General features: G+C 49.5%; 1 protein-coding gene across 1 annotated transcript; it reads left to right on the top strand.

The window, feature by feature from the left end:
- The first annotated feature begins 3,464 nt into the window (after nucleotides 1-3,464).
- On the top strand, nucleotides 3,465-22,565 carry TNFRSF25 (TNF receptor superfamily member 25). Its single transcript, XM_084821684.1, has 9 exons — nucleotides 3,465-3,492; nucleotides 4,560-4,697; nucleotides 7,056-7,172; nucleotides 7,364-7,516; nucleotides 8,159-8,240; nucleotides 18,309-18,331; nucleotides 19,878-20,021; nucleotides 20,622-20,777; nucleotides 22,210-22,565. The coding sequence occupies exons 1-9, from the start codon at nucleotides 3,465-3,467 to the stop codon at nucleotides 22,563-22,565; spliced, it is 1,197 nt and encodes a 398-aa protein (XP_084677810.1).
- Nucleotides 22,566-22,786: the final 221 nt, after the last annotated feature.

Genomic DNA, 22,786 nt, shown 5'->3' with positions numbered 1-22,786 from the left:
ATGAGATCAGATTCGTCTGGCAGGATTTGTTCTTGACAAATCCACGTTGGCTTCGAGTCATCACTGCATTGGTTTCAAGGTGCTTCCAGATGGATTGCTTTATCATCTGCTCCAGAATTTTCCCAGGGATTGATGTCAGACTGACTGGTCTGTAGTTCCCAGGTTCCTCCTTTTTACCCTTTTTGAAGATAGAGACTACATTAGCCCTCCTCCAGTCATATGGCACTTCCCCCGTCCTCCATGATTGCTCAAAGAGAATAGACAGTGGTTCTGAGAGTTCTTCTGCCAGTTCCTTTATTACTGTAGGGCGCAGTTCATCTGGCCCTGGAGATTTGAACTCATTCAAGGTAATTAGGTGCTCCTTGACCATATGCCTGTCGATCTCAAGCTGCAATCCTTCCCCTTCAGCCTGTACTTCGCCTTTGCCAGGGGGGTCATAGACACTCTTTCTGGGGAAGACTGAGCCAAAGTAGGAATTGAGCACCTCTGCCTTTTCTTTGTCATCTGTTATCCTTTTGCCATCCTTATTTAATAGCTGAACCACCCTTTCTTTCCTCTGTCTTTTACTATGCACATAGCTGAAGAAAGCCTTTTTGTTGCTTTTAGCATCCCTTGCTAACCTCAGCTCGTTCTCAGCTTTAGCCTTCCTGATGCCATCCCTGCAATTCTGTGCTACCTGCCTGTACTCTTCCTTTGTCTCTTGGTCTTCCTTCTTTCCACTTCCTATATGTGTCCTTTTTTGTTCTCAGGTCATCTCTAAGCTTTTTGTGAAGCCACAATGACTTCTTCTGTTGTCTTCCACCTTTTTTTCTTGTTGGAATTGTGCCTTGAGAATTTCCTTTTTTTAAAACTCCCACCCATCTTGGACTCCTTTTCTTGTTAGAGTCGCTTGCCATGGTACCTTCCTGATCATTGTTCTGAGTTTATTAAAATCAACTTTCCAGATCCAGAGTACGCGTTTGACTACACTCGGCTTTTGCTTCCCTTAGAACCAAGAACTCAAGTGCAACATGGTCACTTTCCCCCAGAGTTCCTGTAACTGCTACTTTATCCACTAAGTCATCTCTGCTGGTTAGGATCAAGTCAAGGATAGCCGATCCTCTAGTTCCTTCCTCTACTTTCTGAAGGAGGAAGTGATCCGCCACACAAGTCAGGAATTTCCTGGAGGGGCCATGTTTTGCAGAATTTGTCTCCCAACAAATATCGGGGAAATTGAAGTCCCCCATTACTACTACATCATGCATGTTGGTTTATTTATTTATTTACAACATTTATATAGTGTTCCACATCTAAACAGATTCAGGAGCAGTGAACAATAAAAGATAAAAAAGGATAAGACACCATATTAAAACTTTCTTAACAAAACAGAATACCAATCAAAACTAGGGATGGCGGAGAATTCCGCCACAGATTTTAGTGAGGCCAAAACCTGTGGCAGAACAGCCTCCTCCCCGCCACCCTGCGAAATCCCCCCAGGCCGAAGCTTACCTGGGGTGGCAGCTCCGGCAGTGGCAGCTGGTCTCTCAGCCAGCTGCTGTGGCCGCAAATGGCGGCCGTTGTAGCGGCCGCCATTTGCATCCTGCCATGCTGCCGTGATAGGCTATTAAGTATTTACATAGCCTATCACGACCAAGAGCAGGGACGCAAACGGTGGCCGCTATGCCATTTGCGCTGTTGCTCTTTCCGTGATAGGCTACGTAAGTATTTACATAATCTATCACAGAAAGAGCAGCGGCGCAAACGGCATAGCGGCCGCCGTTTCCGTCCCTGCTCTTTGCTGTGATAGGCTACGTAAATAGTTACGTAGCCTATCACGGCAGCCTGGCAAGACGCAAATGGCGGCTGCTACGACGGCCGCCATTTGCAGCTGCAGCAGCCAGCCACGGCTGGAACTCCGGCTGCGGATGGCCCTGGCTGGCAGCTCCGTGGAGCTGCCGCGGAGCAGAGCCAGCCAGGGAGGATTCCGGGGGGAGGGACGGAGCGCCTCCCCCCCCACCGCAGATCCCACACTGTGGAGCCAGGTAAGGGATTTGTACATCCCTAATCAAGACCATGTTTGGTCAATTGGGGAAGGCTTGCTGAAATAAAATTGTTAACCACAAACAACCCACAGTTCATTGGTTGGCAAACCATGGTTTGTTAAGGTGGCTGAATTCACACAACACAAAAACCCATGATGCAATGACAACCCATACTCAACCCATACGCAACACATCCTCTGGCTTGTGTGAACCCAGCCATTATCAATGACAGTCAAGCAATCGCATATACACCCCGCCCGCTCAGCTTTTTAGGCGTAGGAATTTGTGCAGCTGCCATTTTGCCTAATCCATATGAAATGGCTGGTGTCTGTGGGCTTGCCATGATGACTCGGTGCGAACTCTGCACATGCTTATAGTCAGTCTAGTCTTTATTCCTTGCTTTTTTCCAAAGCTCTCTTCTTGGACCCAAAATCAATTTCGGAGGTTGTGTCCCACTGAGCAGTAAAAACTTTTGCCATGGGTGGCTCCAAAATGTCACAACAGGGCATCTGATTTTTCAGATCATTGTTCGTCAGAGTTCAGCTGCTACAGGTAATTTTGCTTGCACGCAGTAATGCGGCTTACAGGAACTATGGTAGAGTGGGAAATCAACAGCCATCCATATCGCTGTGCACATCACATGTGGTGCACCTCTTTCTCACATTTTATCAAAGTGTCATGGCAACACTGATTGCAGAAATGCGACGTTTGATCTCTCACACGGGATGGGTGGGTGGGTTCCTTTGCAGGGAAGTGGGTATTTCCCCTGTAATATCAGATAAGAAGATGAGCGTAAGCAGCTCTGACAAATCACCAACCTTTGGAAACCTTGCAGAGCAGCAGCAGTGGGAGGAAAAACCGATTCCTATCTATTGCTTTAGCTGTAAAATTGACAGCAACCTGGCACTTCACAGAGGAAAATAAAGGGGGGGGGAGGGGAAAGCCTTCTTCCCACTCATTATGTGTTGCTGAAAGTGCTACTCCATCAGCTGAAGGAAGTGTTCATTTTTTAGTCTGTCGCCATATGGAGGGTTCCTAAGAACATCAGAAGAGCTGTGCTGGATCCGATCCAGCTGTCTGGATCTAGTCCAGCATTCTGAGCCTTCTACACAAGGCTTTTATTGTGCACTCATGATTGCTCATGCACAGTCATTTACAGGTCCTTTACACAACATCATGTTCCAGGGCCTCTCCCGTGCTTTGCAACCATTATCTTGGTTTTTTTTCCTAGCGAGGAAAGTCTGGTATTTTTCTCAGTGGCATTATAGAACTGTGCAATTCCACTATATCATAGCACCACCTAGTGGTTATGTAATGGAACATATAAAAAGGCAGAGAAAGACCCCCCGCCCCAATCACGTGTGAAGGAGCTGATCTTAATCCCACAAAGGATCTGGAAGAAGAAGCCTCGGTAAAGGTGTGGGATAAAAGCCTCATGTAGAAATGCCCTCTGTTCCCACAGAGGCCAACCAGCTGCCTGTGGGAAACCCCCAAATAGGACATGAATGCAACAGCACCCTCCTGCCCATGTTCTCCAGCAACTGGTATATAGAGGCACAGAGAACAGACAGTGACAATGACATGAAAATGAAATCATTACAATGACCATTCACAAAGCGGTGTTGGTGATAACACAGACATTCTGGCATCGGTGAGCTAGTAATTAATGCTGAATAGAATGTTCTGATAAATTGTAACCCAGTGGTTTCATGTTGGAGGTTCTGAGAATGGCCGCCGTAGGTTCAGCAGTAGAGTGTTCTAGTTGGTTGAAACTTTTCTTGCTGGTTTCTGAATCTGAATCAGATGCTCTTTCTGACATCTGATTTGTGTCCCTTTATTCTTTTGTGAAGAGACTGGCCTGTTTATCCTATGTGGAACGCAGCAGGGCATTGCGGGCAAATGATGGCATATACCACAGCGGAAGAGGAGCGTGTGAACGAGTCCCTGATGCTGCCTGAGTAGGAATTGTAGGGAGACATCCCCAGAAGACAAAAATAGGGGTCTACAAAATAGAGACTATCTCTGCTAAATAGAAACAGTCAGAGGCTAAATCAAAACAGTCAGAGAAACAGTATAGCAGCTTTCCCCAACCTGGTGTCCTGCAGATGTGTAAGACTGCAATTCCCATCATTCCAGGCTGTACTGGAAGAAATGAGAGAGAGAGGGAGATGGGAGCTGCAGTCTGTTCAACACATCTGCACGGCATTCCGGTTGGGGAAGGCTGGGTGAGGTGCAGACCTCCAGGCAGAGCATCTGAAGAGGCCCTGCCCTCCCCTGCAAGACCACCCCCCATTCCGGGGCCACCCGGCTGCCAGCGAATGCGCCAGCTCGGCATGGCCCACCCGAGAACACGCTCCCTTTCCCTCCAGGTCTTTCAGGTCTTGCTGATGACGCGCTTGAGCAACTCCTGTGGCGCCCAGATCCTGGACAACATGACTGATGCTGAGCTTGTGAGGATTGTCCCAGAAAGAGAGAGGGAGCTGGGCCCTTCCACCCCAGAGAGGCTGCACCTCCAGTGGAAGAAGCGGCCCAGAGACACACGGACACGGCGGAGAGACCTGTGTCCAGAAGGTGAGGGAGGGGAGCCGCTCGTGCTCCGGGGTCCAGACCCGCTCAGTCCGGCGGGGTCTTCTTCTGGGTTTCATTTCTGTGAATGGGTCCTGGTGGGCTGGCTGGGTACGAATCTCAGATCTTGAGTTCATGGGAACTGCCTGGTATCCCCACTGCCCCAACGCAACCGATGACTGGCACTGCCCTATTTCGAAGGGGTTTGCACTGGGCTGAGCAGCTGGTTAAAGTCTGCGGGCGTTTTCTATAGGCCACCTTCTCCAAACTGGTGCCTGCCAGATGTGTTGGATGGCAACTCCCATCATTCCCACTTAGCATGGCCAGTGGTCAGAGACAGGCCAAATGTCAGGGTGGACACTGAGCCCATAGAATCCCAGAGTAGTTCTGATTCTGAGGAAGAGGAGTCGCTCCTGGGAGAGGAGCGTGCTCCTCTTTCCCAGGGCCAACAGCTGACGGAGATTCCTCCCACCAGCATTCCTAGCTTAGATAGCAGTCCTGGGAGTGACAGAGTGCTGGAAGCAGACTTGATGGACGCGCGACGCCGACGCAGAGAGCGGCGCCAAATGGAGGGCGCGGAAAGGAGGCGTAGTGCCCGGTTGGCACGCAAACAACGGCTGCGCCCAGAGGATCCAAGGGAAAGGGGGAGGGACTCTCCCTAGCCCATAAGTTCAGGGTCTGCCAGTGATTCTCCTTCAAACGGGGACCAACCGTTCCAACTGAGGGCATAGGTACTCTGCTGCTCAGATCTAGTTGCTAACGGTAGAGTTGTTAAGTTGTAAAAGAGGAATAAAGCTTTGAAAAGAATCCCTTTGTCTGTGTCTGGACTTGTCTACTGAATTAGTCTGAGAGAGGCCTCCAAGGAGCCCTTGTCACCAAATGCCCCAAATGGTCCAACTGCTTATCGAACTTTTTCATTTTGGTACCACAAATCCAGTGGGGGCTGGTGGCTCTGATGTCAGTGGGGTAGTGAATCTGCTGTGGGTTCCAGTCAGAACTCTAAAGGAGTGAGGCACCTTGGATAGCTCCTTTAGAGTTCTGTCTGGTTCTGACTGAAGCCCAGAGTGGATTCAACACCCCACTGTCATCGGAGCCACCAGCCTCCACTGCACAAATTTATGAAGTCTGTGAATCTAGCGGACTTCCTTCTGAGTAGGTATGCACTAAGAGCGTGTGCTTCATCTGAACCGGCACCCGTTAATAAACTATATTCTCTTGTTGGCATTGCCCCACCTAAAATTAGAAGGGAAGTAGAAGCAGATACCGAAAGCACTAAGCAAGAGACTAATTCTCGTCACCCTTTGAGCGGATATATTCCCCCAATTCGTCGACTTAGATCTAGAAAGAGTTTTATGTCAAGAACTAATATCCTAGAGGGGACCAAAGAACAGAATCGGATAAGTAAATGGAGGAATGAGATTACCGACTTGAGTATTTTAACGAAGGAAGAAATGGCCGCTGGAAATACTCTCCCTTATATAGTTTGGAGGACAATGAACAGGATGAGGGTGGGGGTACCAAGGTGTAAGACGAATGTATTTAACTGGGGGCTGCTGGCTGACGACAATACATTATGTGAATGTGGAGAAACCCAAGACCCAGCGCATCCGACGGTGTGTCGATTACTGCCGGAGTCTTGTACTGTTGACGATCTGCAGTAAGCTCATGACAAAACTGTGGCGGTGGCTACATTTTGGCAGGGCAAAGTTTGATCTGGATTCGAAATAAATAAATCTAAACCAGCCTTTCCCAAGTTCATGCCCTCCAGATGTTTTGGACTACAACTCCCAGAATTCCTGACCACTGGCTAGGGATGATGGGCTCTGAAGTCCAAAACGTGTGGAGGGCACCGAGCTGGAAGGCAGATCTAAATCATGCTTCAAACGGTTATCATTTTTCAGAATTCTGGAATGTGGGCAGTATCCAGCTCTGTGATTCCCTTAGCACAAGTGATGTTGCGCTACTGGAAACTAGGTTTCGAGCTATGTGCAAGAGGAGAATCCAGCTGAAGTTGTGTTTGCACAAGTGTGGCTGTGTACACAGTTGTGCAAGTGATTCTGCATTACACATGCTGCAACCCTTGTGCAACTGCTTGCACAGCTGCTCGCACAAGTGTAATGGCCATCTGCTTGTGCGATGGAACCATTTGGCAGAGCATGGCTAGCGCCATTTTGAGTTTGTGACATGATGCCATTGGATTCTGTCCTCTTTTAAATTAGCAAGTTGATGGCATCCAGTCTTAAAGCAGATAATTTATAACGCATTCTGGATTTCTGTCTTCTCAGAAGGAAGTCTACTAGGTTCACAGGCTTTAAGAGCAGACACGATTCAACAAATTCATGAGCATCTTCTGGGAACTGAAAAATGCAAAGGAAGCTTTTATATTGACTAAGAATGAATATTGAACTAGAAAATGTTCTGAAATAAGGGTGTGTGTGTGTGTGTGTGTATGCAATGTTTGCTTTTCAGGGACAGTTTTGAAACCATCGACATGCAAAGTCATCAGTGAAGTGTGCAAGTGTGAGAAATGCAAGAGCGAAACATACCGTTCACAGGGCCGCTGTGTCTCATGCAGATCTTGCGACTGTAAGAAACTGGGAAGCTGGGCAGGTTTCAAGGTGGGGGATTGAATCGGAGGGAAGCTTTGCACATTGCACAGAGGAAGCAGAGAGAGAGGAAGCATGCACGATCTCATGCTGCCTCTTTTTGCGCTTCTTGGGTCAGACCCCAAGAGGCAGTGGGCTAACTGTAGAGTAAAAGCAAAATGATTCATCCAGCTGTCAGATATGGGCAGAAGGAGGTGAGGAGTTGCGAATCCTCCCACAACAGGGAGTGCGGCTGCCAGGACGGCCACTTCAGGACCAGCCCTGGGGACGACTTCACCTGCAAGAACTGCACAAGCTGTTTGAACAAGCACATTCTGCGGAACTGTGAGTATTCTCAGGCGTGTGGGTTTCAGCCCTTTGGTCAGTCATTCGCAAAGAAGAAATACATTGGATGAATGGCTTGGTGTCCAAAGCAGTTGCTGGCAGAGGAACTACCTGTTGCATCTCTCTATGACATGCAATGCTCTGGTCTTGCAACCTTCCAATCAGCCTCCCCAAGTGACAGGTACTTCTGCAGCCTCTGTGCATCAGGTGCAATTGGCCCATTCAAAGATAATCACCTGCCAGCTTGCTCAGAGGCTTAGTGGGGGCAGCCAGCCAGGCAGATTGGCACTGTCACAGTTTCTTCTTGGAACTGTGTTTGAGCTTGTCACAGGAAGCACATTCAGCCACTGAATACTGATGGCTGGGAAAAGAAAATCACAGACTGATGTCATTGGGCACTGGAATGTCCCTCCCACCCCGCCTCACCATTTTCAGGTGCTTCTGGACAGGAACAGTCAACCTGAGCTGCTTGGAAACTCAGCAGCAGTACCCCGAAAGCTCTGAAATCATTCTTGGCTTGCCCTGGTGTTGGTTCTTGCGGGTAGCTGCGGTGTGTGTGGGAGACTAGCGCTGCGTAGAAATGGATGGTTGCACCCTGGTGTGACCTGCCCTTAAAAGCTAAGAGTCTTCTCCTTCTCGCAGGCTCGGAAGAGGAGGATGCGAAGTGTGGGGGTTGCCTGCCCAGCTTCTGCAGCTTTGGAAATAGATGCCAGCCATGTCCAAGGTGAAATCTTCTTTCTTCTACCTGTCTCAGTGGAGGCCGGTGGCTACTAGTTAGTGGGGTGGTAAATCTGCTCTGGGTTTCAGGCAGAACCTTGCAAAGCACCTTGGAGAGCTCCTTTAGACTTCTGACTGGTTCTGACTGAAACCTGGAGCAGATTCACTGCCCCACTGACATCAGAGCCATCAGCCTCCACTGACCTGCCTCGCTTTCTCTTTGACCAATTCTGAGGCAGGGATGAACGCTGGAGGACGCCCAAGAGCAAATGGCACCTCCCACAGAGCAAAAACACAGTCAACATTCATTTTTCAGTTGTGTTTTATTTAGAAACGTACCTCACCATAGCACAGAGACTTCCTCTCCTCCAACAGTCCCTCTTTACCAGGGTCCATCTCAATTACTCTCCCTGGTCAATCGCTGACACTTTGCAGGATCCCTTTCTTAAACGTTTTTGAAAGTTGCTAGTCCTCAAGATTCGAGGGCCAGCCCTCTACCCGGAGTCTCAGAGCTTTTCTACATGAAGCTGTTAAGTCACTGTATCAGCTTTTGGTTGACTGAGATTGCAGAATTGAGATCTGACCACTGTACAAGAATGTTTCCTTTCCTGCTTTTCCACCACATAACCTTTAGGTGGCACTGTGGTATAATGGAATAGAACAAACACACAAGTGGAAAAAACAGTTTCGTTTGCTTTCACAATGAATTGCTGCATTTTCCCTGTCTAAAAAAATGTACCCAAAATGGTCTTTAGACACAAAAGCAAAACTGGAGTGTCACGTTGTCTTAAGAACCCACAAATAACTGTGAGAAGGGAATGATGCGCACACAATAAATGCCTCATGATGAAAAGCCCTCAGAAGTGAAAATCACTGAGCACAATGGATACATCATGTCAGCACATCTGTGTTGGTAGATGTGCATCAGTGGCTGTTCTGACCAGTTGGGCGGTTCTGCTTTCCAGAATCTGATAGCGGACAGTGTCCTCAGAAACTTCTGCAAGAATAAATTGGTTCGTCTTTAAGGTGCCCCAGGACTCTGTGTTGTTTTTGCTAACCCTAATACAGCTGCCCCTTTGGAATCTATTTTCCAAATGAGTTCTTTGGGTGAATCCCTCTCTTAGGTCAGGCCTTTGCAGAGTCAACACTGATACGGTGGCCCATCCAGGTGGTGGTCAGGAGGTGATGGGGGCTTGGGCAGCCAGCCTTGGATGAGAATTAGGATATCATGAGCTTGTCCCTATTTTCAGAGTTTGGGTTGGGGGGACAGGGGGAGAGATAATATGAACCCCAGCCCTAATATTTTTTTTTTGGTCCTATTATGGTCACCCACAGAGATTCGTAAAGTTTCAAGCTGATTAGACTCTCCCCTCCTTGACATACAGTACAATGCAACCCCCATGTCCTTCCTACAGAGCAAGCTTCCCCAACCTGGCTGGCTGGGAATGATGGGAGTTGCAGTCCAACATATCTGGAGGGCACTAGGTTGTGAAAGGCTCCTAGTGAGTTTGTGATGCTACACTTCTCTATAGGTATAATGTCTAAGTACAGTAACGTGTTTCTGTTACGAGTCTCTGGTTGTGATTATGTACTCCTGCTGTATCTCTGTGTTTATGGTGAGTATGTCTATGGCGAGAGATAAATGATTGGCAGGAAGAAGGGTGGATTTGGATATGTGTGATGATTGGTTGAGAGAGTGAAGGGGGTTGAAGTGTGTGTACTTTATAAAGTGTGTGCTTTGCTGTGAGAGGCAGATAGGGTTGGAAAAGAGATAGAGGCACAGACGGGGGTTCAGGACTGAGAACTGACTGACTGAGAGGGAGAGGGAGAGGGAGGGGCCTCTGTGGGGATTTGTGAAGTGATTGTTTGAGAGTGTGATCTCGAGAGCAGTTTATGAGAGAACATATATTGATAAAGCCATTAAGAGTTACCCGGTTATTGTTCAACAACTTATTTGCTGTAGTTAATAGAGTTTATTTGTTTAACCAAATCCTACACCTTCTGCCCTGGGCTACGAAAGGGGAAGGTATAAAGGGAGCAGTACAAGGTTATAAGTAAAGTCTCTGTGTCCTTCCAGACAGAGGACTTAGTAAAGAGTTGGGCCTAAGCCTTAAAAGTTCCCGGTGTCAGCAAAACCTGGTGTGTGAGAGAGAAGGTGGATCCTGTTGGGGGTGAGAAAGGCCTTAGAGAAGGGGATTCTCACTAGGAGAAGGCAGGATCGCCACAGGCTTTGTATCCAGAGATAACTGTACCCCACCAGTTCTCTCCATTCCACAAGGGTTTTGACAGGCCTATTAAACGTACATCCTCCTTTAAAATCAAGCAACCCAGGTCTCCCAGCTCCTGGCTTGGAGGCTTAGAATCATAGACTCATAGAATAGTAGGGTTGGAAGGGGCCTACAAGGCCATCGAGTCCAACCCCCTGCTCAATGCAGGAATCCAAGTCAGAGCATCCCTGACAGGTGGCTGTCCAGCCTCATCTCGAACGCCTCCAGTGTGGGAGAGCCCACCGCCTCCCCAGGTAATTGGTTCCATTGTTGTATTGCTCTAACAGTCAGGAAGCTTTTCCTGATGTTCAGCCAGAATCTGGCTTCCTGTCACTTGAGCCCATTCTTCCGTGTCCTGCACTCTGGGGTGAGCAAGAAGAGATCCTGGCCTTCCTCCCTGTGACAACCTTTCAAGGACTTGAAGAGCGCTATCCTATCTCCCCTCAGTCTTCTCTTCTCAAGGCTTAACATGCCTAGTTCTTTCAGTCTCTCCTCATAGGGCTTTGTTTCCAGTCCCCTGATCGTCTTTGTTGCCCTCCTCTGAACCCTCTCCAGTTTGTCTGCATCCTTCTTCAAGTGTGGTGCCCAGAACTGGACACAGTACTCCAGATAAGGCCTAACCAGTGCTGAGTAGAGGGGAACTAGTACTTCCTGGGATGTGGAAGCTATGCTTCTATGAATGCAGCCCCAAAGAGCATTTGCCTTTTTTGCAGCCACATCACATTGTTGCCTCATATTCAGCTTGTGATCGACAACAATTCCAAGATCCTTCTCGCTTGTAGTGTTGTTGAGCCACATCTCCCCCATCTTGTAACTGTGCATTTTGCTTCTTTTTCCTAGGTAGAGAACTTGGTATTTATCCCTATTAAATGTCATTCTGTTGTTCTCTGCCCAGCACTCCAGTCTATCAAGATCACTTTGAATTCTGTTTCTGTCTTCCAAGGTATTAGCTATCCCGCCCTATTTTGTGTCATCTGCAAATTTGATAAGCATTCCCTGCACCTCCTCCTCCAAGTCATTAATAAATATGTTGAAGAGCACTGGGCCCAAGACTGAGCCCTGCGGTACCCCACCCATTACCTCTCCCCAGTTGGAGAAGATCCCGTTGATCAGCACTCTTTGAGTCCGATTCTGTAGCCAACTGTGGATCCACCTGATCGGTGTTTCATCTAGCCCACTTTGAGCTAGTTTGCTCATGAGGAGATCATGGGGCACCTTGTTGAAAGCTTTGCTGAAGTCGAGGTATAGGATGTCCACAGCATTCCCACAGTCCACAAGGAAGGTTACCTGATCAAAAAATGAGATCAGAGATGTCTAGCAGAACAAATTCATGTTAGCTTCGAGTAATGACTGCATTGTTTTCAAGGTGCTTACAGATGGATTGCTTGATCATCTGCTCCAGAATTTTCCCAGGGATTGATGTCAGACTGACTGGTCTGTAGTTCCCAGGTTCCTCCCTTTTACCCTTTTTGAAGATAGGGACCACATTAGCCCTCCTCCAGTCATCTGGCACTTCCCCCGTCCTCCATGATTGCTCAAAGAGAATAGACAGCGGTTCTGAGAGTTCTTCTGCCAGTTCCTTCATGACTCTAGGATGCAGTTCATCTGGCCCTGGAGATTTGAACTCATTCAAAGTAATGAGGTGTTCCTTGACCATATGCCTATCGATCTCAAGCTGCAATCCTGCCCCTTCAGCCTGTACTTCGCCTTTGCCAGGGGGCTCATAGACCCTCTTTTGGGAGAAGACTGAGCCAAAGTAGGAATTGAGCACCTCTGCCTTTTCTTTGTCATCTGTTATCCTTTTGCCATCCTTATCTAATAGCTGAACCACCATTTCTTTCCTCTGCCTTTTACCATGCACATAGCTGAAGAAAGCCTTTTTGTTGCTTTTAGTATCCCTCAATAACCTCAGCTCGTTCTCAGCTTTAGCCTTCCTGACGCCATCCCTGCAATTCTGTGCTACCTGCCTGTACTCTTCCTTTGTCGCTTGGTCTTCCTTCTTTCTACTTCCTATATGTGTCCTTTTTTGTTTTCAGGTCATCTCTAAGCTTTTTGTGAAGCCACATTGGCTTCTTCTGTTGTCTTCCGCCTCTTTTTCTTGTTGGAATTGTTTGTAGTTGTGCCTTGAGAATTTCCTTTTTTAAAAACTCCCTCCCATGTTGGACTCATCAGAGTCGCTTGCCATGGGACCTTAGTTATCATTGTTCTGAGTTTATTAAAATTGGCTTTCCTAACATCCAGGGTACGCGTTTGGCTACACTCGGCTTTTGCTTCCTTTAGAACCAAGAACTCAAGTGTAACATGGCCGCTTTCCCCCAGAGTTCCCGTAATGGCTACCTGATCCACTAAGTCATCTCTGTTGGTTAGGGTCAAGTCAAGGATAGCCGATCCTCTAGTTCCTTCCTCCACTTTCTGTAGGAGGAAGTCATGTTCACATAGAAGCACCTATTGATGGCTGGCCTGGCCCTCTCCAAATATTGTTTCCATTTTTCCCATGACGGCCTTTGGCCTCGGTGACCAGCTCTCACGGCCTGCTCCACCGTACGCTCTTCCACAAGTTTCTTCCCTACCCCGCTTGTATGTCATGGAACTTTTCCATCCTCATCTCCTAGGGACAAGTCACCCCAAGTGGGTTGCTTCTCAGCTTAGCCCAAAAAGTATGTTTAGACACTGCCCTGCAACCTTTCTGATTCAGAGCCCCAGCAGCCTGGTTCCGTTGCAGTTTCAGTGGAGTCCAGTGGAGGCTGGTGGCGCCGATGTCAGTGGGGCAGTGAATCCACTCAGAGTTTCAGTCAGAACTCTAATGGAGCTATCCAAGGTGCTTCACATCCTGGAGAGCTCCTTTAGAGTTCTGGTTGGTTCTGACTGAAACCCAGAGTGGATTCACTGCCCTATGGGCATCAGAGCCACCAGCCTCCACTGGTGGAGTCCCTTTTGCTCAGGTCTGGCTGTCCCAAAACGTCAGCGCCGAACCAATCTAATCCCATCCCTTCTGCAACTAGTGTCTCATCTGTGCCTTGAGATGAGTGGAACAGACTGCCTTGGCAGGTGGTGGGTTCTCCATTGCTGGAGGTATTTAAGGAGAGCCTGGACAGCCATCCTCCGGGGAGGCTGTAGCTGCATTCTGCTTTGCAGAGCCTGCATTGAGCAGGGGGTTAGACTAGATGATCTCTGAGGTTCCTTCCAAGTCTAGGATTCTATGGTGCTAATCTTCAGGTTTGTGTGTGTAACATCTGCCTGTTTTGTTATGTATGTTTTATATTGTTAAATTTAACCCAGGTAAGATCGGGTTAATAGCATCCAGAGAGTGGGTGCAAGGTTGGAGGGGCTGCGTGGGCCTGAGGACTCTCAGGTTATATAAGAAATGAGCTGACAGTTAGTCAGGCAGACAGGGCCTTAGGGATCGTGGAAACAACATCCAGTTAGTGGGGCTTGTGTATAGGGTTTTAGAAGGCGGTAGAGTAGGTAGGGAAGTGAGGACCAAGTATTAATGAATAATAACATATAAACTCTTCTTGTGTTAAATACATTTTTATTTGTTTGTTTTTAAAAATCCAAATTCCCACATGTTGTTTATTTTATGCTGCCTTTATGATATCTATTTCCTGGTTACTTCTCCTGTAGTGGGTTGAGAGAACCAATGGAGCATATTGAGTTTCTCTGGAACCCAGAGAGGGTAACAGGGCTGAAGCTTGTGGGAGAGTGGGTACAGCTGTCCCAAAGTGAAAGCAGGCACCCCTGAGGGGCTTGGTGCTCAGTTTCTGAGGAGGAGGGTGGGGAAAAGGTGGAACCTTGCGCGGGAACGCCACAGCCTGCCTAAGCTGGCCCCCCGCGTGGCATAGGTCGCATTTCTGGACGTGCCACCTTGCTGGTTCTGAATTTCAAGCAACCTACTTTTCTTCTTCTTCTTCTTCTTCTTCCAGCACTACGCATCTCCCGAAATGGTCATCAACCTCTGATACCTCCCCTACACTCTCTACACGATCGGGGATAACCACACCAGGCAGGCAAGTCCCCAGATTTGAACGTCACTTCCATCACGGGCCTTGACAAGGTGAGACCCCTGGTCTCTCCTGGTGGGCTGGAGCAGAGGCTGCTGCCCTGCTAAACTGTTCAAAAGCGAAAATGGGAGGCGGCACCTCAGTGTGATGTTCCTAGTAATGGAGCTGTATGTTATGACATAGGAGGTCCAGCACTTTTTCAGCAGGTTGCCTTCTTTGGAGACAAGAATATTTTATTCCAGTGTAACACTGTAACAGCTGGGCAGGCTACACTGTATAATAACCTTCTTTTAATTCACGCTTCCCTCTGAGACTCCACCCCCCACCCCTCGCTTTAGTTTTTGGTCCTTTTGATGCTTCCTCTCTCCTTTTTTCTGTCCCTGCTAATGTTTTCCCCTCCAAAAATGGAGGGAAAAAAAGAGAGAAACATTATAAAGAGACTTGCACTCAGGCCCTAAACTCCTCCCTGGAAATGTTCATGCATATCTGTGGGGTTAGCCCTACGACTGATATGGCCTCAAATGAAGGTCGTTTCTTCTTGGCTGCACACCAGGAATGCATGACTCATCCAGATAAATCCTGCCAATTTCAATGGGATAAGGGAGCGTGTGCTTACGTTATTTCAGCAGGAATCAATGGGATTTAGAAGGGTTTAACTTTTCTGAGATTGTGCCCCAGAAGTGAGGAACCTGCCCCTTGATTTCAGTGGAGATATCCTCCTCCCAGCACACTGGGATGGCGTGTTTGGGACACTTATCTGCAAGAGCAGAGATGAGACATTCAGGAGAAATAATTGCAATGCATTGCATGCACATTATCAAAAATTGCTCATCTCTCATCCTCTGTCATGTCTAGTTGTTAATCTTTTCCCCTTATGGAACTCATTGCCCATTCAGAACACTTACCTGCAACAATAAACTTGTGTTGTCTTCATGAAAATCATGGGTATTCATGGTCAGGACCAGTCAGAACTCTAATTGAGCTATCCAAGGCACCCTGGAGAGCTCCTTTAGAGTTCTGACTGGTTCTTCCTGAAACCCGGAGCAGATTCAACACCTCACAGACATTGGAACCACCAGTCTCCACTGTTCAGGGCAACCTTAGTGTGCAAGAGTACCCTCTGCCTGGACCCCAGACGTTGAATTGCCTCTTGGTCTGAAACACCCAAGCAGAACAGAAGAGGGTCAAAGCCAAGAAATGTAGAACGACATTTTTGAAGGGAGTAGGAGGAGAGAGGGATAAGGAGAGGGAGCACTGTTGCCTTGAAAGAAGGACAAATCAAAGGACACCTGTGCGCTCCAAAGCAATATTGGGTTTCTTAAATGCCGCCTTGACTGTCAAAGCTTCACCCGGTGAATTCTGGGAATTGTAGTTTGGTGAGGGTGCTGAGGCTCCTTTCCTCCAGGTCTCTAACCAGCCTCACAGAACTACAGTCATCTAGATTCACCTGTGTCTGACTCTTTAATCAGTCAAAGAGTGACACCAGTATAGACAGAGCTGTCATGGCAACTTTTAACTAAATATTATACCCCTTTTGCTTTCTTCTAGCAAGATTCCCGAATCAGAACTCTGTGGCAATGTCTGCATATCTGGTACGTCTTGGTGATTCTGGAGTAGGGGGTGTTATGAATGTGGTATTTCACTTTTATGGAATCATAGAGTTGGAAGCAATGTGACAGATGGAGTGTCAGACTCAGACCTTGATCACAAAGACATGGGTTCCACTTCCTAGTCTGTCATTCTGTGGTCATAGAATCATAGAATAGTAGGGTCGGAAGGGGCCTACACCCCTTCATGGATCACTGCCTTGTTGTGGCGAAGGGGCCAACCTAGACAGCATAGTAAGAAGCAGAGACATCACCTTGCCCACAAAGGTCCGTCTAATCAAAGCTATGGTTTTCCCAGTAGTAATGTATGGCTGTGAGAGCTGGACTATAAGGAAGGCTGAGCGCAGAAGAATTGATGCTTTCAAACTGTGGTGCTGGAGAAGACTCTTACGAGTCCCCTGGACTGCAGGGAGGTCAAATCAGTCCATCCTAAAGGAAATCAACCCTGAGTGCTCATTGGAAGGACAGATAATGAAGCTGAAGCTCCAATATTTTGGCCACCTAATGCGAAGAGAAAACTCTCTGGAAAAGACCCTGATGCTGGGAAAGACTGAAGGCAAAAGGAGAAGGGGACGGCAGAGGATGAGATGGCTAGATAGCATCACGGATGCAATGAATGTGAACTTGAGCACGCTCCGGGGAGAGCGCAGGACAGGAAGGCCTGGCGTGCATTGGTCCATGGGGTCACGAAGAGTCGGACACGACTGAACGACTGAACAACAACAACAACAACAAAGGGGCCTACAAGGCCATCGAGTCCAACCCCCTGCTCAATGCAGGAATCCAGGTCAGAGCATCCTTGACGGATGGCTGTCCAGCCTCGTCTTGAATGCCTCCAGTGTGGGAGAGCCCACCGCCTCCCTGGGTAATGGGTTCCATTGTCATATTGCTCTAACAGTCAGGATGTTTTTCCTGATGTTCAGCTGGAATCTGGCTTCCTGTCACTTAGCCCGTTATTCCGTGTCCTGCACTCTGGGATGATCGAGAAGAGATCCTGGCCTTCCTCTCTGTGATGGCCTTTCAAGTACTTGAAGAGCGATATCCTATCCCCCTTCAGTCTTCTCTTCTCAAGGCTAAACATGCCCAGTTCTTTCAGTCTCTCCTCACAGGGCTTTGTTTCCAGTCCCCTGATCATCTTTGTTGCCCTCCTCTCAACCCTCTCCAGCTTGTCTGCATCCTTCTTCACGTGCGGTGCCCAGAACTACTCCGGATGAGGCTTAACCAGTGCTGAGCAGAGGGGAACTAGTACTTCATGTGATTTGGAAGCTATGCTTCTATGAATTCAGCCCCAAAGAGCATTTGCCTTTTTTGCAGCCACATCACATTGTTGGCTCACATTCAGCTTGTTATCTACCACAATTCCAAGATCCTTCTCACTTGCAGTGTTGTTGAGCCACGTATCCCCCATCTTGTCACTGTGCATTTGGTTTCTTTTTCCTAGGTGCAGAACTTGGCATTTATCCCTATTCAATGTCATTCTGTTGTTTTCTGCCCAGCGCTCCAGTCTATCAAGATCACTTTGAATTTTGGTTGGCTTCACACATAGCCCTAGGGCTTTTCTACACTACACATTTATCGTATGCTCGTCATTCTCTGCTCATGCTTGCGTACATGCTCTTCAGATGATGCCGTGATCCTCCATGTTTGCTTCTGTGTCTAATGAGCACTTTCTGTGAGATTTTTTAGAGCAGGGAAAATGTGGCATTTCATCGTGATAGTGAAAGAAACAGTTTTTTTCACTTGTGTATTTGTGGTACTCTGCTATACCACAGTGTCACCTGGAGGTTATGTAGCAGAAAAGCAGGAAGGGGAACGCTCCTCATGTAACACTCCAATCTCAGTTCTGTGACAAATGTGAAAGTTGATACAGCGGATTAACAGCCTTGTGTAGATAAGCTCCTCGTGTGGAATAACTCCTAGTAGTACACAGAAGCAGGCTTTGGGCCCTCTAACACTGTGCTAAGAACCAGCGGTGTACGTTGGGGGTCTATGTGCATAAATGTCCTGCTCGTATGATCTATCTGTGTAGTCAGTGTAGGAAGGGGGTAGGAAACATCCAGCCCACGGGCAAAATCAGGACCTCCTGGGGGTCCCAATCCAGCCCTCTGCAGTTCCCTAGATGGCCCCGCCCCCTTTCTCCTCACCACCGATCACTGCCTGGTTTCCGGACTTTTGTGCAGTGTTTCCCCCATTCTGAAAGGCTGAGATGCCGCTTCTCCCGAGGTGAGTCACTGGCAGTATCAGGGCTTTAAGCTAGGTTAGGCTGGCATGTTTGCCCCACCCCTTGCCCTGGGTCCTGCCCACCATCAGAAGGCGGCCCCTGAGAGCTCCCCTGACGTAGAACTTGTCCCTGGGGCCGGAAGAGGGTCAGCACCGCTGTTGTGGACCTGGTGCACACGGGGGGTGATTGGGGGGGACTCTCGGTTTGTTCCTGTACCCCGTTGTGGGGAAGCCTGACTCCCAGGGGCGCTTGGCCTTCCCGGGAGATGGCCATGGTCACCGTCTCCTATTTCAGGATGACCCCAGCACCGCACCGCTCTGTTCATAATCAGCGTTGCCAATAGCAACGCCCTGTGCAAAAAGCAGGATGATTTGCTCATCCCGTGGCAGCTTTCCTCAGCCACGCCACCCCGACCCTACTGACCCTGAGAGAATCCCGTGAAGTATCGCAGCCTGAAGGAGGGAAGGCTGCCCAGAGAGACCCAGTGAGATTTGAACTCAGGACTCCCTGGTTGACATCTGACCCTTGATCTGGGCCACTGCACTCGGGCTGTGATCCTAAACCTCTTACTCAGGAGCAAGCCCCACTGAATGCAATACCTAGGCAGTGATTTACACTGTACATCTCTGAACCCTGTTCTGCCCTCTTCTTTTCTTGCTCAGGAGACATTCTGGCTAGATTTCCCCTGACAGCATCACAGGATGCCACTGGCAAGAGCGACATGGCCATGCTCAGTTAGGGGTGCCAACATTAACCCACCATGCTCGTGTGTCTTCAACTGCGGATTGACCTGTAGCTGTTAGCAGGTCATCATGTTTACCTCCGGGAGTATCCCCACCTGCTGGTTTCTGCACATCGCTGCTGCTTCAGGCTCCAGAGGGGGAGGCCAGGCTGCTGTTCTTCTAGGCAGCTGGCAACCTCAGTAACAAGAAGCCAGTATTTATAGTCTGGTTGTTGAAACCATGTACTTGGGTCAGATAAAATCCAGGCTGGGCAGCAAGAAGGCATAAGGAGCCCCCTGTCCCTTCTCTCACCCCCCTTCCTCTCAGGTTTACAGCTTTTTGCCATTACATTTTTGTTTAAAAACAACCAGGAAAAAGAATTGCGTGACTACTCAGAGCTCGTGGTGTGGCCACAGGATCCCCCATGCACACTTGTTTCCCGGACAGCTGATATCTGTGCCCTGGAGTGGCCTTCCCCAACCTGGTGCCCTCCAGATGTGTTGGGCTACACCTTTTAGCATTCCCCTGCCGGTGTGGGAGTTGCAGCCCAACACATCTGGAGAGCAGTGGGCTGGGGAAAGCTGTTCCAAAGAATATTGTTCAGCTGGAAAGGGCCAGGAAGGGGCAACCAAAACGATAATTGAAAGGGGAGGGGGGTTGGACAAATGGATGGGAGATGCCTCGGTCCATGGCCCTGGCCCACGTGGAAATGTGCTGTCCTGTGCTTGGCAACAGGGGGCCGAAGGGCAGCCCCTGTGCATGGGCAGCTGTGTGACTGGGGCAACGACGGCACCTCACTCTGTGGCCTTCCCTCTGTGTGCCCCAGCTGCAGGTCTCTGCGGATGCCTGGTCCTGCTGGCGGGAGCCCTTGCCATACATTACGAGAGGAGGAGACGCATCCAGGCTTCCCTTGCTGGCGACGCGAAATCCCCCGAGCCTCCAGCCCCCCACGCTGGTGCATTCTCTTTTGGTAAATCTCTTTCGGAACGGCCCCTCACGTCCCCAGACCTAGGAGTGCCTCAGTGGCTTTGCAGGGTGGGGAACTTCAAGGAATGCAAACACAGTTATGGCCCAAAGCACATGATGCTTATTAATAATCTTCAGAACAGCACTGCGAGGGAGGTCAGTATTATACCCATTTTGCAGCTGAGGGATTGAGGCCGAGAGAATAACAGGCTGCTGGAAGCTGGCTCGTGAGTTCACTGCAGCAGTGAGGTTTGAACTGGAGACATCTTTGTTCACAGCTCACCCTCAGAGCTACTGGAGCAGGGACCCCCAAACGTCTTCGACCCCTGGGCACACTGAGGAATGTGAGAAACAGCTGTGGGCACTGCCACAAAACGACTCCCACAGAGGATGTGGCTAGTCACATAATGGCTGCTGTGTGGGCCTCGCTAGTCAAAAGTGAGCTAAAGCGGTGGTGGCGAGGAGATAAATAGTGAGGTGAGAGGCTGGGAGGGAGAGGGGGGAACAAAAAGGCAAAGGGGCAGAGAAGAGCAAGGCTAGAGGCGAGAAAGAAGGCAATTGTAACATTTTCCACAGTTTGAGTTGAAAAGGGTATTTCTTGAAGGAGGCAGAGAACAGGGAGCCTTGCGGGCACTGTTGGAGGTCCCTGGGGGTACTGCATTGGGGACCCCTGCGCTAGAGAACACCAGTTCTGCAGCAACACTTGCAGTCTCCGGCTTTGGCAGCTTCTCCCCTTGTGTTTTGGCCGCCCTTCCCAGCTGTAACTGACCCGTGTGCCCTGATCTTTCAAGGCCATCGTTCCTTGAGCCCCTCAAAGAGAGGCATACGTGGCCTTTGCTTGTCCCTGCTCTGGTCTCTCAGGGATCCTTCCTCTACCTGGTGCCCTCCAGATGTTTTGGGCTTCAACTTCCATCAGCCCCAGCCAGCATGGCCCATGGTCAGGAATGCTGGGAGGTGTCGTCCAAAACACCTGGAGGGACCAGGCTGGGGAAAGCGACTCAAAGGGGTGGAGGGGGGACAGAATCTGCACAATTGTTGTGTGGGATATGAGTTCCATCATCAATCCAGGCTGTAGAATTTGATTTGATTTAGCAGAGGATTGGTGCTTGACTGCACACCAACTAAGTCAGGGGTGCAGAACCCCAGGTCTGGGGGCCAAATCCAACCCTTGGGGATTTGCCAGAAGGCCACGCCCCCTTCCCTGGCCCCACCCCTTCTCCTCACCCCTGGTCATTGGGTGGCTTCCCGGCACCAATACGCTGGTATTTTGTTTGCATGCTGGCCTGCCTCTTTCACCCCCAGCACTCCCCTCCCCTGGAACGCGGCCCCTGAAAGCTGTTCTAAAATGCAGTTCAGCCCTCCGGCTGAAAGAGGTTCTGTACCCCTTAGAGTTTAGGTAAGCATAGTGCCCCCAGTTTTGATCATTAGATGTAAACATGTCAGATTTTCAGACTTCTTTAAAGAGATTTCTGCACAGGTTTTATTGTGTGCTCACAGTAGTTTACAGGTCCTTTACACGACATCCTCCTCTTCCAGGGCCTATCTTGCACTTTGCAACCATTATCGCAGTTTTTTTCCTAACAAGGAAAGGCTGCTATTATTTAGAAAATGCATTATAAAGCCACATGTAATAGCTCAATTCCACAATATAATGAAACATACAGAAATGCAGACTGGGAGGGGAGCAGACTGCCTTGGGACATGACACACAAGGAAAAGGGATTGGGAGGGAGGAGGAAAGAAGCAAAACTCGGGCACCCATTCTTACTTGCAAAGTTCTTATAGCTGTTCTTTCTGGCAGGGGAGGGCAAAACACGCTCCCTGCCGCTGCTCCCTCTCTGGCCGATGTATGGGGCCAGGTCGGTCTCCCCCTTGCCGTGATGTTGTTCCTGGGAGGTGGGAAGGGGCGCCGCCTCCCAGTGGCCCTGGGTTCTCCGGCTGACTGATTGTTATGTTTATTGATGTATTTAAAACGTTTCTAGGCCACCTTTCAGGCAGAAGCCCTGAATGAGGCCAGAGTCTGCAGTCCTAGGGAAGGGACTGTTGGAGCTGTTTCTCTGATGGTCTTCACGGGTCCTTCCAACTCGCTCTCTTACGCTTACTCCAGCGCATGGCCACGGATCCCTGCCAGGGAGCCCGGGCTCACTTTTCCCTGTGCAGTGCCACTGACCCCCCTTGCTTTCCCTTTCTAGTGACCCCTGCGCCCCTTGCCGAGTCGGCGGTGCTGATGGACAGAGGCCCCCCCCCGGCGCACCGCAGCTCACTGCAGCAAGGCCGGAAGCTGTACACCGTCATCGACACTGTGCCCGTCCGCCGCTGGAAAGAGTTTGTGCGGGGGCTGGGCCTGCGCGATGGCGAGATCGAGCTGGTGGAGCTGGAGCACTCCCAGTTCCGCGAGCAGCAGTACGAGATGTTGAAGCGCTGGTGCCAGCAGCAGGGGGACTCCCTGGACGCCATCTTCGCCATCTTGGAGGACATGCAGCTGGGTGGCTGCGCCCAGGAGCTGAGGGAGCAGCTCCAGCCGCACAGCCTGCAGCGCAGCCCCTGAGTGCTGGTGGGGAGCTGCCTTGCCCCGGCTGACGGACAGAGGCCAGGGGCAACTTTGGTGCTAGCAGCAGCCCTGCAGAAAGAGCCCGGGAATCTGGTGCCCATTCTGCCAGTGTGTACGCACACCCTAACGTGGTTCCAGTGACAGAAAGTTGTTCTTGGGCCATCAGGGTCTGTGTTCAAGTCTTTGCTGTTTGAGGGCCAAAAACCACATGTGACATT

This window comes from Heloderma suspectum, chromosome 15, assembly GCF_057233095.1.
Source record: "Heloderma suspectum isolate Gila_16-S chromosome 15, 16-S_ref, whole genome shotgun sequence".
Classification (NCBI taxonomy): domain Eukaryota; kingdom Metazoa; phylum Chordata; class Lepidosauria; order Squamata; family Helodermatidae; genus Heloderma; species Heloderma suspectum.
Note: the sequence above shows the minus strand (reverse complement) of the source record. Positions and strands in the feature narration are given on the sequence as shown.